We start from the raw sequence: 13,618 nt of genomic DNA on the forward strand, positions 1-13,618 counted from the left end.
AGAATTAAGAAGTAAACAAATATGTACACACCATGCCTTCCTTCCCATTTGAAAAGCCCCTAAATGAAAGTTTGATCAAGAATTAAGTTGTAGTCAAATCTTGACAGAGATAGACAATGAGTTATGTATGCATATATAGTGTAAGTATGTATCTGTATGTATACATATGTGTATATATATGTATATATCATCTTTCCGTTATAATTTTTAGTTCAAGTTTGGAAACAAAATTGTATGTTTAACTCATAAGTTACTATGATTTATTTGAAGGGTATTTTTTTAAAAAAAAGATATTTTGAACCTTTCCTTTCCTATGACCCAAGTATTGTAACTTATCTTTATAGTTTGGTGCTCGGGGTCTGTCTGGAGAATCCTTATGAATGATACAAAGAGAAAAATTTCCTTGAATTTCTATTTTTAGGCTAGCCCTATCAGGAGAACCTGAATACATTGTTTCCATATCATATGCAAATAGTTCTTGAATAATTTAAGTGTGAGACCTTAACTTTTAATTACTTTTTCCTGGTTATAAATTGTTGAAATGTGTTGGTAGGCACTCCCTATGCTTTTTTAGAGGCTAAATAAGATGTTAATAATTTATTCTGCACAGAGTGATTGTTTCTGTCACATCACCTCCAGTGAGTCATTTGTACATTGTACTACTAACAATGTCTTTACATTTTTCAAGCTATAGCAAATTACTGGCACATTTAAATTCCTGTTATGAAGCCTTTGTTCATGACATTTGGTGCTCATTCAAGTTTCCTGAGCAATTGTAGCCTGAAACTTTATATAGGATTGATACATTTAAGCAAATAGATTTATTAACCAATTGCTGATGGAAATATTTTTTATTGGAATACTTTGTGACTGGGTTCTGTAAGGAAAATACTGGATTTGGGCTTAGTAGACAGTCAGAATTCTGGCTTGATCTCTAATTCTGTAATTTGTATAACAGATTAAGTTATGGAAAGTAGATGTGAGAGGATCTTATAACCAGAAATTGTTATATAACTGTAAGGTGGTGCTAGTTTTTGTTTACTTTTCTTTTTTTATTACCATTCTTCTCATGGGGAGTTTCTATTTGTTAGTAAACTTGAACCATAAAGATGATTTTTTTTTTTTTTTTTTTGCAGTTAGTGCCCTCTATTTTTTGAAGTGACATTTAGAACCTGTTAGAACTTTGTGTACCTGTGTCCATCCAGTGTGAAGAGTGAAGCACCTTAAAGGCATGGACTGGTAACATTTTTGTTGCTGTGTTTCCAGTGAAAGTGCTTTGTACAGAGTAGGCAATGCAGTTAAAATTTGAATTGAATTGAGTGAATTAGACACCCTTCACTTAGTATTATAGTGATATGGTCCTGGATAGCCAGGTGCAATTGGCAGAGAGGAATTGGAACATTGATGGAATTATTCCCTAAGGCAGACATAGAAAAAGCTCTGATGGAGCTCTGTTTAGCTTCGTGGCCCCACCTTCTGTGGCTCTCCCCACCCCACCCCATGGGAGGCCCCACTTGGTTGTGTCCAGCTAAGAAATCCAAATTATGTCAAGCCCCTGAGGCTGACCTTCTGTGGAAGGGGGGGCAGCTTCACCTTGCCATGTTCTGTCAGAAATCCCATTCACATCCCTAAGGTTAAATTTCTTCTATAAATCTGCTTATGGCCCATGCTATCTTTGCTGCACTCCTTTGGGTCAGTCTGCCATGGCACTCTACCTGGGATATCTTTCACCTTACCTCTCCATGGCATTTAGTGTCTCTCTTTTGATCCCCACATCATGTTTCATGGTCTATCCCTTCTCATCCCCACACTATTCTCTCTTTTAATCCCTGGGTGCCTTATGGTAAGAATTATAGTTTCTAGCTAATTTACATAGCTCTCCCTATAGCTAACTAAAACTTTTTTAGGTAGGATTTAGCCTGTCCGCTAAGGGCATGCCCTAACCTCTTGAGGTATTTCCTTTTTCCTGGCTAATTGCAAGTTCCAGTAGGGAACTTGTCTTTTCCATCATTAATTGTTAAAATTCCTTTATTGCTAACTATATATTTTCTCCCTCTCTTTCATATTTACCATTTCTGGTATCTATTGTATCTCCATTTTGTCAGTAACCTCCTCTTCTGAATAAACCTACTTTTTTGCCAAAGCGAATGGCCATTGTGAATTCTTCACATGATAGAAACCCAACATTTGGTGCTTTTAGCCACATCAGTTGCACTTATAGGGGAAAATTCTGGGAAACTGTTGGAATAGGTGAATAAATTTCAAGCTCTCCAGATTTCCTCCACAAATTTAACAAATTTGTGCCTCAGGGCAAATATAGACTTGGGCTAGAATAGGGGTCCTCCTGGCACAATTTAAGAAGACCATAATAAAAACCCAGGCTCAGGATTAACCTGTGTGAAGGACAAAAACCTCCAGGCTAGTTCTACAAAAACACCTAAGGCTAGCTGTGGCTTGGCTGAAGCCTTGGCAGGAACCACAGAAATTTTCACCTCCAGGATTCTGTGAGTTGGGGGTCGAGTTTAGGAAGACTCAGGAACCTTAGCTAATTAGGAACACCAGCCCCAACTGTGTTACAGAGACACAGTCCTGGGTGGGAAGGAACCAGAACATCCAGTGAGTGGAGAAGCAGTAGGATCAGCACTTGCAAACTTTTGGTTTGGGGTTCCAGGTCAGAGAAGAAAGCTTTAAAGTGAAGCTAGAGGCACCATACCCCCATCCCACGATTAGAGGTACTTAGTACTTATACTAATATTTCTCATTTTAAAAAAATGAATTGTCAAAGAAGAAAGAACAAACATAGAAATTTATTATGGGAATGGGTAAGATGGGGTTTATCATCAGAGGAGGACCTTAAAGTTAAAAAATCTTCTACCCCAAAGAGTAATGTTAAATGGCTCCTTGCCCAGAGAAAGTTTATAGAAGAACTCAAGAAAGAATTTTAAAATCAATTGAGAGACATTGAGGAAAAAATTAAAAAGTAAAAGCAAAAACCATCCAAGATAAACAGGAAGATTATGAAGAGAAAGTTAATCAACTAGAAAAGGAGATAATAAAATAATTTTTTGAAAATTAGAATTGGGCAAGAGGAAGCCAGTAAAGGTATAAGGGACCAAGAAATAACAAAACAATATAAAGAATGAAAAAAAAATTACAATAGAATGTGAAATATCTTATAAGAAAAATAACAGATCTGGAGAACAGATCAAGAGGAGAATATGTAATAATAATTGAACTATGTGAAAACTGTGACCCAAAAAAGAACCTTGACATAATCATGCAAGAAGTATTCCAAGAAAATTTTCCTGTAGTGATATTATATGAGGGAAAAGTATAAATAGAAACCCCCCCCCCCCAAACACCACCTGTGGAAAACACAAAGGAATATTATTGCCAAATTTTGAAACCCCCAGGTTAAAGAGAAAATTCCATAAGAAACAAACAAACAAAAAAAACATTCAAATATGCTGGAGCTACAATTAGAATTGTACAGGACTCAGCAGCAGCCACAATAAAAGATCGCAGATCCTGGAATCATATACTGGCTATCAAAAGAACAAGGCCTGTGGCCAAAAATATCATATCTAGCAAAATTATCCAATAATATTGAATGAAAGAAATGAACATTCAACAAATTTGGCAGATTTTCAAAGCTTTCTTTCAACAAAACATGAACTCAGTAGAAAATTTAACATATAAGAGTTAATATCAAAGAACAATTTCAAGGAACTTAACATGGACAAATTGTTTTTTATGTGGAAATGTATAACACATGTTTAAGATGGACATCAGCAATTGGATAGCTCAAAAGAAAGACTGAGGCAGAATTAAGTATGATTTGACTCAAAAAAGCAAAACTGCCTAGGAAAAATTAAAAATACTAATTGCATTATACAAATGAGGTGTCAGGATATTAGAGGGGGAAGGAGGGCTCATAGTTCTGAAAACCTAATCACATTGGGAATGGGTTAAATAGGCATGAAGGGTTACCATAATAATATACCATAAAGGTATAGCACTCTCCAAAATCTATAAAGAATTAAGGGAAGATGAGGGGGAAGAAAGGAAAAAACAAGGGTGGGGGAATAAGACAAGGAAGGAATCCATGCATGGGGGAAAGTTAAGCAATAGCAAGGCAAGTTAAGGAGCAGAATTAAAATAGAAGAGTTAGCAGGAACAGGAAAGGAGATATATACAAATACTACAACAAGGATCAAGAGTAGAAATTTTTAGAAAAATAAAAGTACAACTAGTAATTATTGATCTTGGACAGAAGTCAAACTTAAAACTTATTCAAGAGAGAAATCTACATTATGTGTGAGCCTTACTAATATTGTTTTAGATACATGTGTATAAATGGGTAAATGTGTGTGTCTATGTATATGTAGATATGTTTATGTGTTGCTCTGTGTATTTATGTATATAAATATAAGTATAAATATGTGGGTCTGTAAGTGGATGAGTGGGAATATAGATGTATAATATATGTGTGTGTGTGTGTGTGTGTGTGTGAGGGCTTGGGGGTGTGTGATTGTGTATGTATATATCTATTTATATATATATAAATATATCTGTGATTAACTATAGCCTGCTTGGGGAAGGGGTTGAAAGAGGGGAAAAAAAGTAAAGTAAAAATATGTGTATGGCAGAGAACAAAAGAACAATCTAGAAGAAAGCAAAGAAAAGATGGACGCTCAGGAACATTTAAGAATAATTGAACAGCCTGGAAATTGTGGTAAAAAAAAAAAGAACCTATATATTATATTTCAAGAAATCATAAAGTAAAACTGCCCAAAGATCTCAGAGAGAGCAAAATGGAAATATAAAGAATCTGACCTTTCAAGTCATCACCTGAAAGAAAACCCCAAATCAACCCAGCAACATTGTAGCCAAATTCTACAGCTTCCAGGTCAATGAAAAAAATGTTGTAAGCAATCAGAAAAGAAGAATTTAAATATTGAGGAGCTGGAACCTCACATATAATCATATATAATTTAGCAGCTGCCACTTTAAAGGAGTATGGAGAGCTTGAAATACATATTTCAGAAGGCAAAAAATACAGGTTTACAATCATGAATACTTACCCAGCAAAATTAAAACATAATTCTACAAGGAGAAAAAATGGATCTTTAATAAAATAGTGGACTTCCAAGCATTTCTGTTGAAAAGACCAAAGCTGCATAGAATCTTTGACATGCAAACATAGAAGTCAGTAGAAATACAAAAAGGTAAACATAATGGATTAAATGAGGACAAATTGTTTACATTCTAATACGTGTAGATAATACATGTGGAACATGTGTTAATTTTAATTTTATCATCAGAGGTCATAGTGTGAATCTATAGACAAAAGATCCAGAAGTGATTATTATATTTTGATGATCTTAAAGGAAAAATGGAAGGAAAAAACATGACTAGATTGGGGAGTAAAGGAGATAAAGGTAAAGGGAAATTATCTCATAATTGAGATTCTCAAAAAGAAGGCTATACAATTAGGAACTGGTCAAAAGCAATAAAAGTTGGATACAGAAATACATTTTGCTCAATGGAAGGGAAAGAGGAAAAGGAAAAGAGATATTCAGAAGAAGGATAAATAGAGGGGTTAAGCTTAAGGAAACCAGTTCTAAGGATGGACAAAAAATATATCAACTCTCATTGTAGTGGCAAAGAATTGGAAACTGAGGGTTACCCATCAAATCACTTAATAAATTATGTTATGTGAATGTGATGGAGTATTGTGCCATAAAAACATTAACAATTGGAGGTTTTCTCTTGCTCTAAGGATTCTGACCTTGGTTATTCATTCCACTGCAGATTAGGCTGGAAAGTGGAACTGAGATTACGCTATCCTGTATTCCTCCCTATCTCTTAGCCCTCATATTCAGTGTGTTGTCAAAGTCTGTCAATTTTACCTTTACAACATCTCTTGAATATGCTTTCGTTTTTCTCTTCTGACTCTGAGACTTTTCAGTTGCAAGTTCTAATCACCTCATGTCTTGATTATTGAAATACCCTTCTGTTGGGTCTGCCTATCTCAGATCTTTCTCTACTTCAATCCATTTTCCATTCAGTCATTAAAATAGAGGTGTAAAGTACAGGTCTGACCATATCCTCTTTATTTCTCCCCTTCCCCCCCCCCAAAAAAAAAACAAACACCACAACAAACTCAAGCATCTTCCTGTTGCCTTCAGAAGGAAATACAAAATGCTGTTTGGCATTTAAAGCCCTTCATAACCTAGCTCCCTCCTAATTTTCCAGTCTTCTTAATTCTTACTCCCTCACATGTATTCTTTGATCCAGTGCATTAGCCTTTTGATTGTTCTATGCACAAGACTCTCCACCTTTTAGTTCTGGGCCTTCTCTCTGGCTGTCCCCCATGCCAGTAATGCTTTCTTTCCTCTACTCTGATTATAATTTTTTTCCTTTTTTTTTAAAAATTTCTTTTTTAAAAATTTATTTCTTTAAAATACACATTGATTTATGAATCATTTTGGGGAAGAAAAATTAGAACAAAAAGGAAAAGCCATGGGAGAGATAAAAAAAAATAATAAAAACAGGGAAAAAATAAGTGAACATAGCATGTGTTGATTTACATTCAATCTCCATAGTTCTTTTTCTGGATGCAGACGGCATTTTCTGTCCAGAGTCTATTGAGATTGCTTTGAATCACTCAACCACTGAGAAGAACCACATCTTGATTATCACACATTCTTCTTATTATTGTGTACATTGTGTTCCTGGTTCTGCTTGTTTCACTCAGCATCAGTTCATGTAAATCTTTCCAGGCCTTTCTAAAATCAGTTTGTTGATTATCTTCATATACCACAACTTGTTCAGCTATTCCCCAGTTGATGGGCTTCTACTCATTTTCCAATTCTTTACTACCACACAAAGAGCTGCTACAAACATTTTTGCACATATGGATCCTTTTTGATTTCCTTGGAATCTTCTACTATGATTATCGACCTTCCTTGTTTCCTTTAAGTCCCAACTAAAATCCCACCTTCTATATAGGAAGTTTTTCCTACTCCTCCTTCTTTCCAGTATTTTCCCTGTGTTAATTATTTTCTATTTATTCTATATATAGTTTGCTTTGTATATATTTGTGTGTTGTCTCTTCCATTAGATTGTGAGTTCTTTAAGGATAGGGACTGTTTTTTACCTCTTTTTGTTTCTCTAGCACTTAGCACAGTAGCTGACACAAAGTAGGTACTTAATAAATGTTTGTTGATTGATATTTTGCTCTGCTGTTGGGCTCAGAGCCACACAGCTGCTGATTACTATTAAACTTGCTCCTTATTTAATATACAGCTTAGGAACACCTTGTAAGAGTGTTCCTCACTCTTGAATGTTGCCTTTGGGCATAGGTCCTTTCTTCAGTTCAACATGTATCTGTGACTCAGAATTAGTGTGGGACAGAGTTGCTAGGTAGAATCTGTTCCTACTCATTATACATGTTTTGGGATCTTTATGCTGGATCTAGGACCTCTTTTTGTCCTGAAGCAGACCTGTCTCCCGATGCCTTGATTGGAAATATGATTTGTGATTTTTCTCCCTTAAATTTGGCCTGGTACATTTTCTAGATTTGTTTGGAAATATTTGGGGGTGGGAAGGCCAGACAAGAGGATAGGGGAGTTCACCATGCTTCCTTCTGCTACTCTTTCATTTTAGTTTCACTTCTAAGAGCAAATTTAATCAGGCTGCTACAGAATCAGCTGCCTTCAGGTAACTGGCAAACACCAACCTACCAACTTTTGTAACCTATATGAAATAAGACTTAGGAATAGTTTGTCGATGAACTAGTTGTGTTCCAAAAGTTTGTTTGGGATTTGAATGTCTGAAGTACAATAACATTTTCCCATACAAATTAGTATTCTAAATACAAATGATATTCCAGTAACTTTGTCAGCTAAATAAAACTTCTGAAGAGCTAGCTCAGGAACCTCCTACTATTGAAATATTGTTTGTACAGGAAGGAAAAATTTAGGATACTGAAATACATCTCTTTCATAGCCTTGGCCACTGCTAACTCCCTGGGAAGAAGGAAGTCTTCCTTTCTTCTCCTGCCATGGATTCTGACTGTTTAGCCAGAAGGGAACATAGGAATGTGATGGTTTATGTAATGGATAGTGCAGTAGACTTGGAGTCAGGAAAACCTGTGCTCATATTCTGTCTCTGCTATTTCTTAGTTTTATGGTGATGGGCAGCTCTGAACCTCACTCTCCTCATTTGTAAAATGCAACTTTAGTTTGCAATTTCTAATTCACAGGATTGTTGTGAAACTCAGATGAAAATAAGTGTTTGAAAACTCTAAAGCTTTATGTAAATATCAATTATCATTACTTTGAAGGGTTCTAATCCTAATAATAGATATCATGATTATCTTCTGGCTTAGGAGTCCACACTGCAACACAGATGCTGTTCCGGCTGTTAATACCATTGGACTCTGTAAACTAGAAGTGCCTTTAACTTCCTATATACTTCCTAGAGGCCATATTTATGATCCATATGAATGAGTACCCATTATGAAATAATGTAGCAGTCATGTTAGTATACATTCTCACATGTTTCCATGAGAAGATCTCAAGAGACACAATTGAAATAATTGAATTGAGATTTCCATAAATTCTGACTCATCTCTACTCTGTTTGGCTTGATATGACCATACAGACACACCATTGTTTTCCATGGAGGGGAAATCACAACTCTAGGAAAGCTTAAACTGCTCCTAGGATAGTTTATTTCTGGATCCCACAAAGTGTAAAGGATTGTAGGAGGTGACCCTCTAAAGTGGTAACAAGGTAAGAGGATCAGATCTGTGAAAAGAGTGAAGGAAATGAAGATTATATAGCATGGAGAAGAAAAAGCTTCAGAGCAACTTAATAAGCAGAGGCTGGTGACCAAATATTGATGCTAGATAGTCAAAAGGACTTGGGGAAGACCTTCCTGATATTAGAAACTGTGAAGCACTCCAACCAGTCACAATTTCACTTTTGAGGAATAGGTTGTCATCTAACAAACATAGAGGTAAATATGGATCTGTTGATAGCATTTGTATGACCTTTTGAGTTTCCTCCTATCTTTAAGCTTGATTTTTTTTACATGGGAAGATCATACTTCCCTTGTTTTAGAAATGAAGATTTATGGAATGTAGAAACTTTGACATAATGAGGGAAATGTTGGATTTCCATTTTCTAACGTATTTATATTTGTATTTTTTGATTGGTTTCTCTTGAATTATTTGAAAGATAAATTTATTTCATCTAATTTATAGTGGTATTGAATAAAGAATGACTTTTTCTTTTTCTTAACAGCCAGAAATGGATTTTTCAGAGACTTCCTTCAGAATTAAAGCTCAGGATTCTATCAGGAACCCACAGACAGATGTAGTCACCCTTCCCCCAGCTGTTACCAACACTCTGGAGCATATTGTGAGTCAGTTGGATGTCCTAACTCAGGTAAGAAACAATTTTTTATGATGGGAGAAAACTCTTAGAATCTATTACAAGAATGGTTTCAAACTCACCTACTTTAGTGAAAAGTTTAGCAACAAACAAACCCCTTCCCTCACTTGCTCCCCCTTTCTCAAACTCTGTATATTTTTTATTGAAAAATCTGAACCCTCTAAGTGAGATGAGGTGCAATATAAAGTACTCCACCAGGAGTCATAAACCTTGGGTCTTTGTGATGAGCTGAGGTCAGTCCCTAACTTCATAACAGTGGCTGGTAGATAGAACTAGTGCAGTGTTGTATGACTCAGACTGAGATTTCCTCAAAAGAGATCAGTCATAGGGAACTGGGATGCAAGGTTGCCAAAAGGGAAGTCCAGGAATCATTTACCAGACAATGAAGACAGTAAACATGAAGGTCACTAGAGCTTGTTATCATCAGTGGCATTGTTGGGTCACTTAATAGCCTGAAGGTCACTGCCAGTTGTTAAAAATACACTGCTTTGTCTGGGTTTCATTTTCTTGCTGTGCAAAATGAGAGCTGGATTAGATCTCTAAGGTCTACCTTAGTAATTTCTGTCATCTTTCCCAAATGTTACAAGCTGTGGTTTCCAAATCAGTGCTTACCATTTAAGCAAATATACCCTGGTCATGATGAATATGTGAGTGAATTCTATAAAAGTTTTAAAGAGAAATCGATATCTGTGTCATGCAGATTACTCTCAAAAACTGAAAAATAAAACAAGCACTGATTTTGAGAATTGGTAGGGACCTCTGTGACCATCTATTCTGACGTATGTGCAAAGGAATCTCTGATATAACATGTTTCATAGGGGTCATCTAGTCTCTGCTTAAAGACCTTCAAGGAAAGACATTTCACCACCTCTAGAGACAAGCCACTACAGTCTTGGACAGCTTTAATTGTTAGGAAGTTTTTCTTGACATCAAGCCAAATTTGGCTTCTTTGTATCTTTTGTCCTCTGCTTCTGGTTCTGCCCTCTGAGGCCAAATAGAACAAGTCTAAACTCTTCTCCGTAATAGCCTTGTAATTACTAGAAAACAGCAAATTTATCCCCTTTGCATCTTCTTTTTTTCAAACTAAATATTCCCAATTTCTTAAATGTCATGAACTCAAGACCCTTCACTATCCTAGTTAGCTTCTATACATTCTCTAGCTTATCATCTTATCAGGCTCTTTTTATTATGAGATAAATATAGTCCTAATACCTAAACAGAAGTTTAAAGCTGCATTAATTATAGAATACTATCACTTAAGTATATCAATGCAAAACTTTTAAATAAAATTCTAGGAAAAGAGACTTTACCAACAGGCAAATTGAACTTATCTCAAACATGTAAGGATGGTTCAATATTATAAATGCAATTAACAAATAGTCATTTTAAAATAAAAACAAGTAAAATCACACAATTATATTAATAGATTTTTTTTTAAATCTGACAACATAGGACAACATAGATTGATGCTATAAACCTAAAAATCATGGTCATAAAAAGGCCATTTTTAGTATGATAAACATTATATACCTAAAACCAAAAGCCAATATTATTTGCATTGCGGAAACACTAGAAGTTTTCTTAAATATGAGTAAAACAAGCTACCCTTTATTCTACTGTTACTTGACTTAGTTATAGAAGTGCTAACCATAATAAAAGACATAAACATTGGCAAAGAGACAAAGTCATTCTTATTTGTAGATGTTATAATGGTTTACAAAAGCAAATAGACATTTCCCATATAATGTCTGACATTTGGCACTTTATAGCCAACATCTCTTTTGATTTCCACAACAAACCTGTGAGGTAGATATCATTTCCTCTTTTTTGCAGATGGGCAGACTGAGATTCAGAGAGGTTAAATGACTTTCTCAAAGATATACAGCTAGTAACTGAGTGGGCTTTTAAAACCCAGGTCTCTTCAAACTTCAAGGCCAGTATGCTTTCCACTATATTGCTTTCCCCTACCCTAAAAGTATCTTAATTTTATGTCTACCAGTTTATTCAATCTGGCTCTAGCTGTCATTTAATTGTTTTTAAGTTCTTTGGAATGGTGTGTGTGTGTGTGTGTGTGTGTGTGTGTGTGTGTATACAATATAGTATATGCATGTATATTATATAGTTCTTCTTAAATATTAACTAAGTCATCTAAAATGACTGCTAGGGCTAGACTGAGGGTGTATGTTTTTTAAACAAAATATATTGAATTTCAATTTAAAAGGCATTTTGAATTAATCATTAAAAAATTTAATAAATTAAAAAACTTGGCATGTGCAAGGTATTGTTTTAGATAGTGAGGGTATACACAAAATAAAAATGATAACCAGTCCTTGAGAAACTTCCATTTATTGGGGATGCATCATTTCATTTTAAGTTCCACAATTACTCATTAGAAACCTGCTGAGATCAAGACACTGTGCTAGGTACGAGGGGTGTAGAAACAAAAATGGAACAGGCCATCATAGTGCAGATGTAATACAATATATAATAGAAAGGAAATTGAAGTGTAAGATAGTCTTCCAAGCTGGGAGACTCCAGGAGAGGCTTCGTCTGAGCTGAGTTTAAGAAACCTCAAGGATTCAGAGGGTCATGGAGAAGGAAGGAATCTAGTACAGACCAAGGGAGACATCTGTGTACACAGGCACAGGGTAGGCCCATTATAGTGCATTGTGTCCAATCAAGTGTTTCTGGAATGTAGAGTACATGGAGTTGGGATAATGGGAAGTCAGTTTGGAAGTGTGCTGTAACCCATGGGGTGAAGGAAGGGGGCTTAAAAAACCAAGTCACCCTGTGGGATAAAGTACACTAGGAAGCCCCTGAAGATTCTTGAACAGGAAAGGACATCAATACATTAATCCATAAGCATTTATTTTACTAAGTTCTATGACAGTGGATGGAATCACTTAAGCTTAAGGAAAGCTTAAGTTCTAGTCCTTCTTGGGCATTTGAGAAATAAATCATTGAGAATGCCCCATCAGCCTTGGTAGAAAAAAAATTTTCACCAGGAGATCCCCAATCCAATGGAATCACAGATCTGGTTTAAAAACCAAATATCCCCAGGGCTGGATTATATGCTGGCAAGACAAATAAAAAAAAAAAAAACCAGCCCCTCTATTTGAAGAGCCTCCATTCTGCTGGTCAGACATGTTTTAGGAAGATTACATTGATCAACAGAGAGAGAATGAATTGGAGAAGTGAAAGTCTACAAGCAGGAAAACCATTTAGTTGACAGCCATGTGAATGGGAAATAGGGCACGAAGGCCAGAAAAGTTGTGGAGTTTTAATGGACAAGACTTGGAGAATGAAGGATGATTCCAAAGCTCTGAAGCTGCGGGACTAGGAGGATGAGGGTGACCCTAACAGACATAGGAAATTTTTAAGGAAAGGAGGATAGGATTCTATTTGAAACATGTTGAATTTAAGATGTCTCTGGAACATCTAGTAGGTGACTAAGACTAGAGCTCAGGAGAGAGATGAATTTAGTTCCATTTTTTTCCATATGGAATCAGGTTTGCCCTGTAACCCAACTCTGCTCTGAAATAAACTTTTAGGATTATGTTTTAATTATGTAAATGCCATAATTTGATATAATGGCAAAAGCATTCAGTGAACAAGGACTCACTCTCTTCTCTACAATACTAAACAGAACTGATAGGAAAAGAAAAGTGCTTTAAGTTTATGTATTCTAGTTTTGATGAATGAAAAAGCCAGGACTCCCTCCTAGACTGTAATTCTTTAAGTTCAGACTATATATTTTCTGATTTTTCTGTCTTCTCCCAGAGTCTATCTAGAATAGGACTGTGTACACAGTAGGTGGCTAATAATTGTTTTTTAATTGGTTGCCTATGGCTTCAATTATCTCTTACTGGAAGAAGAGACCCAGAAATGAATGTTAGCAATATTAGTAGGGAGACTGAGTTTCTCTTTGTTGGAATGAATATATCCCTAGATGAGAAAACAGTTCAGAAGATATCTGAATCACAGGGTACTCACTGCTTATTATTTAAAGATCCACTATTGATCCTTTGGGGACATATCAATCTGCCATCAAACCATTCAAACCATCCGCTCAACTGAGGCAAGTTGATGTCAAATACTGTAGTTAAGAGGGATTGGGACTCTGGAAAAGCTCTTTATTTGATTATTAAGAGATC

The 13,618-nt window shown here is 35.6% G+C and overlaps 1 protein-coding gene across 4 annotated transcripts in view; it reads left to right on the plus strand.

Annotated features, from left to right (window-relative positions):
- Nucleotides 1-13,618, plus strand: part of POC1A (POC1 centriolar protein A) — a 164,215-nt gene that overhangs the window by 95,980 nt on the left and 54,617 nt on the right. For 3 of the 4 annotated variants that reach the window (XR_004232803.1, XM_031958223.1, XM_031958233.1), the window contains exon 10: nucleotides 9,315-9,458. Coding sequence is in view for 3 of the 4 variants with exons in the window: in XM_031958223.1 (XP_031814083.1) it covers nucleotides 9,315-9,458 (144 nt within the window). In the remaining variant the exon portion in view is untranslated. Of the gene's footprint in view, nucleotides 1-9,314; nucleotides 9,459-11,297; nucleotides 11,522-13,618 lie in introns of those variants that run through there. The other variant, XM_031958241.1, reaches the window with a different exon arrangement.

This window comes from Sarcophilus harrisii, chromosome 1, assembly GCF_902635505.1.
Source record: "Sarcophilus harrisii chromosome 1, mSarHar1.11, whole genome shotgun sequence".
Classification (NCBI taxonomy): Eukaryota; Metazoa; Chordata; class Mammalia; order Dasyuromorphia; family Dasyuridae; genus Sarcophilus; species Sarcophilus harrisii.